At 33.5% G+C, this 5,630-nt stretch overlaps 1 protein-coding gene across 1 annotated transcript; it reads left to right on the forward strand.

Annotated features, from left to right (window-relative positions):
• Positions 1-2,273: 2,273 nt before the first annotated feature.
• MS3_00008391 (uncharacterized protein) lies at positions 2,274-4,361 on the forward strand (the record flags this gene model as incomplete). The annotated part of the gene is made up of 1 exon (XM_012938523.2): positions 2,274-4,361. One exon carries the CDS (start codon positions 2,274-2,276, stop codon positions 3,951-3,953), a length of 1,680 nt encoding a protein of 559 aa, XP_012793977.1. The 3' UTR covers positions 3,954-4,361.
• Between the last annotated feature and the right edge of the window lie 1,269 nt (positions 4,362-5,630).

The following is a 5,630-nucleotide window of genomic DNA, read 5'->3' on the forward strand; positions in this document are numbered from 1 at the left end:
CAGTTATCCGGTTAGAGACTGACCTCTTGCAGGAATGAGATATTTACATTGTTGGTAACGTATGTTCAATTTTACCAGAGAACATCTCCCTCTGTATTGCAGGTACGCCTTAATAACGATTTCCAACTGCCACAAAACCTAGGTTCAGAGATGTTCTGTCGACTACGTTGAATCACCTTACATCAAGCATAATGCACGCGATATCGAGTCATTTAGACCAATCGTAACAATATAACTTAGTCGATGGAATTCGATGAGCACTAAATACTAGACAAACATAACCTCGATTACTACTCAGTGATCAGTTGATGTAGATTATACCACTGAAGTGTTGGTTATTATGTTAAGCCTATATACCTTATTCTAGCTTTCACACAGGCTAATCTATTCATTCTACTTGAATCATATTTTGACCCTGTTAATTATTCGCTTATCAATCTTGACTGTTTTTATATGAGCGAATATATGTGTGTGCCCTTCTTATCCTATTCATCACATGTCTGTAGCTTAATTTTATGTGACTATAAATATTGATTAACGCTTGACTAAATGGAATTGGCTCACATGCCTTTCCCACTGTGCATTGTTTCACTTCGCTCTCTTCTCTTCGGATCTCCGATATTTTGTCTGAATCAAAGATTGTATGAAATATACATATTCAGAATTCATTCTTGTTATTTGACTTATTTAATTCAGTTATTGACTAACGTGATTTAAGTCGATGAGATATACGAGGATAGGCGACATACATATTTCGACAGCAATCATTCAATAACGAACATTCATACAATCTAATTGGAGTCAGATCTCAAGCCACTAAACTACTACGAAACTATTTTGTTAATGATTTGTTTCAGAAATGCGTTCCAAAATGTACTGATTAATTCCAATAATGGTCAAACCTGATATCTGTTTGTCACAAGTCGAAAAAATAGGCAAACCATCGGACAATGATTCAACTATTGAGTTGTGACGTGTTCTTGACCAGTAACCAAATGTCGATGACTTTATTCTACATAAAGAAGCTAGATGTTACTCTCACTGTTAAGAATTGTCTAATTCTGTAAATATTTTGTTTGACAGAGAGATTTGAATAATAATCAGTATGAAAAAAGGATACGTCCCATTAATGTTATCTGTAATTTTTATTAATAATAATTACTAAACAAGAAGTATTGGATAGTTGTTTGTCCTATTATAAGACACCTTCGTAGAGTGAATCCACGATTTGACCAAACCCAGGAACTTTAATCTCGTGCACGAACGCTCAACCTCTAGACCAGTAAGCCGGCATCTAACAGTGTTAATGCCTAACTTCAATCAACCCACGATATTGCACGACCATCTTTCATTGACTGTGGTGGATAACTGTCTTATACCCGACTTGGTTGGACTCCATTGGTCACAGTTTCTCATTAGAATTCCAGGAATTTCCTCTCAGCTTGTACACGACTATTAGTTACTATAAGGGATTATGGCAATCGTTGGATTTTGTTGTTATAATCACGTATTGATCTGGGTCAGTTAGTATAGGGAAGATTGGTGGAAACTGTTTCTGTAATACCATTATACTCATTATTAAGTAATTATACTTCGAGTTAATTCCACCATAGAGTCAATCCAAACTGATACATTTGCTTAGGCAAAACGATCCAACTTATAACAGAAAAAAACTAGAACGATAATTCTAATGATAGTAATAACATCAACAACAACAAATCCCTTAGTATGTTTGCAAGTTTTTATTTTATAGAGTGGAGTCATGTGAACTGGATGACGATAGTATGAAGCTAGACTGGAAAACAAATTTCCTCTGCTGGTTTTTTTCTCATGCCACTTTGTCGTTGTTGTTTATAATTTGCTTGTATGTATGTGTTTCATATTCGTGTGCATATGTATGTTAGTGGTTGTTCAGTTTTGCTGGTTGGTTGGTTGGTTGGTTGATGGCTCGGTTAGTCCGATAAGTGTTTGGTTTAAAAACCTCTAGCCCCAATACCATGGATAGGTTAGACACAACCAAAACAAACAACCGACCATTCAACACACCCAGGCATCAACCATCAATAGACTAACATAACAGACTGCCTTTGAATTGATTGGTCGACGTCAATAATGGACCATAGAAAATAAATCAATAGCTATAATTTAAATTTCACTGTCTGCATAAGAATACCCCAACACCATCAACAATTATATGGACCTAACTATTGATACAAATAAGACAAGTGATTGATTTTTATGGATTGCTAGAATTACCTAAAAAGAAGAACAGAATGACCCCTTATCCTCAAGGGAATCCGGACACTTCAAATTGCAACAAGAATGATTCAACATTAATTTCGAACGATGTTGATGATGATTACATAATACATACTTCATCTATTCGACTACCTTTTATTGCTGCTGGGTTAGTGAACGCTGCAGTCGCTGAACTGTTAAATCAACTATCATGTCGATTTTTTGAAATGGCTATAATCACTTCGAAAATTGCAGACAGTCAGAAAAATTCGTTAGTAAAGCAAAAGGATCAAGAAGATATCGACAATGATGCGCAAAATACATACAGTAATAGTAATTCATCGATTTTTCCACAAAATGAAGGACTTACTACTACACAAGGTCAATCAGAGTTACAGAAAAAAATGCGAATGGATTTAGATAATCTAAGTGGTCTATCACCTGACCAAATGCCCACTTTACAACTGAATAATCAAGATGTATTCACCGCTCCGCTTCACCCTCCTCATCCTGGTACTATAGCTGTTTCATCATCATCTTCTCTTTCCATATCTTCGACGATTTCTTTGTTTACAAGCTCTTCAGAAAATTGTAACACTCTCTCAGAAATAATGAAGATTAAAGAAGAATCAGAAGTGGGATATCCACTAGAATTGAGCATTGATCGTGGAGATACTAGTAATAATAAGAATGACTATTCTACACATGCTAATAACTTTGTAAGTAATCAAATCAATGATCAATATCAATGCCAACAAAATCATCAATCTAATTTAGCACGTATTGCTACAGTGGATTATTTAAAACGTCATCCTTGTACTTATCGTGGTTGTGGTAAAGTGTTTTTTAGTCGAACAAGTCTTATATATCATAAACAAAGTCATGCAATTGAAAAACCATACAAATGTACATATCCTAATTGTGGTTTAACATTTTGTAATGAGGCTTTATTAAAAACACATATACAATTACATGAACCAAAACAATTACGTGAACGTTTCTCATGTACATTACCAGGATGTAATAAGGTATTTGTTACACGTGAATGTCTTATAGAACATATACGTATACATACTGGTGAAAGACCATTTATTTGTGATTATCCAGGATGTACACATCGTTTTGCTAGACGATGTAATTTATTCGCACATAAACGTGTACATTTAGATAAAAATCAACGTCGTCAATATCATTGTATACATGCAGGTTGTGGTAAAACATTTTTATATTCACGTAGTTTAACTGAACATATGAATGTACATTTAGGTGAACGTCCATATGTTTGTGATTATCCAGGATGTGAAAAAAGTTTTACAAGTAAAAGTTATCTTTATGCACATAGAAGAATACATTTAAGTGGTATAGATAAATCAATCAATGCTACATGTTCTTCATCATCTAGTAATCAACAATTTGATTATAATAATACTTCTATTACTACTACTAATAACAATAATAATAGTAATGTACCACCAATACCAGTCACAGTAACTATACCAGTTCTTCAACAAATTCATTATCCATTTCCACAATCAATTTTATCAAATAAACAACAACTTCAACATCATCAAATTCAGCATCATCATCATCAACAACAACAAGTTCAACAACGAATTCAATCTCAATTACAACATCCTCTTTTAACAAATGCAAATATTAATAATATGACTAATAATTTATCAGCTCATTTATTCTATTCTAATCAACATAATTAATAAATTGAACATTGAATTAACTATTTTAAAAAAGAAATCAATACAAGCATTCATTCAAACAAATAAAACTTTTCTCCATTTTAATTATTGATTTTTTTTAAAAAAAAGAACATATCAAGGCATAATAATATGATACTTTTAAAATATATCCATGTTTTTCTTCTTTTTTTGGTTTCCTTGTTTGATATTCGTCGTTTTTCTTTTTTTCTTTCTTTTTCTCTTTTTTCTTTATTTGTTTTGTAAGGGGAAATATAGAAAAGATATTTCAGTTTGTAACTGATCGATAGTTGCTTCATTATGGATGGTACTTTTCGTAATTGTTGTTGGAAGGATTAGTTGTTATTATTATTATTATTATTATTATCATTATTATTATTATTGTTTAAATATATAAACATTGATACAAAAGGGTACCCAAATATGTATGTGCCACATAAATTATTGAGTTTGTGTGTGTGTGATAAGGTACTTTATGGTTGCCTAAGCCGAAACAGGTAGTTTTCCCAGAGGTCCACTTTCCGAGACTTTGGCCTAGAGGTTTAATCAACAAGGCAGTGGAGCAACATTAGGAGATGCAGCCCGATATTGGTCGTTAACCAATTATATGTTCGTACACCATTTATTCCTTCAGGATCCTGGAGTCCATGTGCAATATTGATTTGAAATCACGGTCCCCCAACTCCCCTAAGTGGATCCTTCTTACTTGCCAATTCGGTTTTTCATTTTCTTAATTTTATAAACAGCTACCGCGCTATGAGAAAACAGTAATTTCGACTCCCCTTGTAGTGGCCGTATACGTGAGGTCATATGAAAACACTTCGAGAGGTAGGGCGGACACTTTCTTCCCTCAACTTTACCAGGATATTTGGGGCAAATTTCCGATAAATTATCGCACCTTTGATGGTCAATCAGTTAAAAGTCTGTTTATTTGTTTGTTACTGGTTATAATTCTTTGATGTACAAAAAATGGTGTGTAAAATTTGAATTGATATACATGTTCAAAAGAAGTGTAATATCGTCGACTCGTAATGGTTGGTACACATAGGTTATTCTAGCTTCTGAACAGACCAATTTATTCATTCCATTCAAGCCACATTTTGAACTTGTTGATTATTATTTTATTGATCCTACTGTGTTTTTTTCCACATGATCGTATGTGTGTTAGTTGCTTACCCTATTCATCACGTGTCTGTAACTTGTTTTTCTCTGAATATAAATACTGAGTCACGCTTGATTAAAAAGAGTTGGTTCACTCGCCTTCTCCGTTTCGCTTCCTTCACTATGTTTCTGTGCTTGTTTGTCTGGATCACTGTGTATGAAATACATGTATTCGAAATTCATTCTCGTATTCGGCTTATTTTATTTCATCATTCTATGACGCGACTTAAGTCGATAGTTGCATACAAGGATTGGTGGCATGTATATTTCGATAACAATCAGCATATGATTTAACTGGAGTAAGATATCAGGTCACTAAAGACCTGTATATGATTGACAGCATTGAATTAGTCAATGTGTCATAAGTATTGGTGAATATTTACAATTGTATTGTATACGACTGATAAACTTATAGGTGTATCGAATAATGTAATAACCGAGATTGTAACTCATACTAGGTGGTATCTATCGTTATAAGGGCCAGCAAAACGTCTTCAATATGGCTTATAACATGGTTCA

Source organism: Schistosoma haematobium, chromosome 6 (assembly GCF_000699445.3).
Source record: "Schistosoma haematobium chromosome 6, whole genome shotgun sequence".
Classification (NCBI taxonomy): domain Eukaryota; kingdom Metazoa; phylum Platyhelminthes; class Trematoda; order Strigeidida; family Schistosomatidae; genus Schistosoma; species Schistosoma haematobium.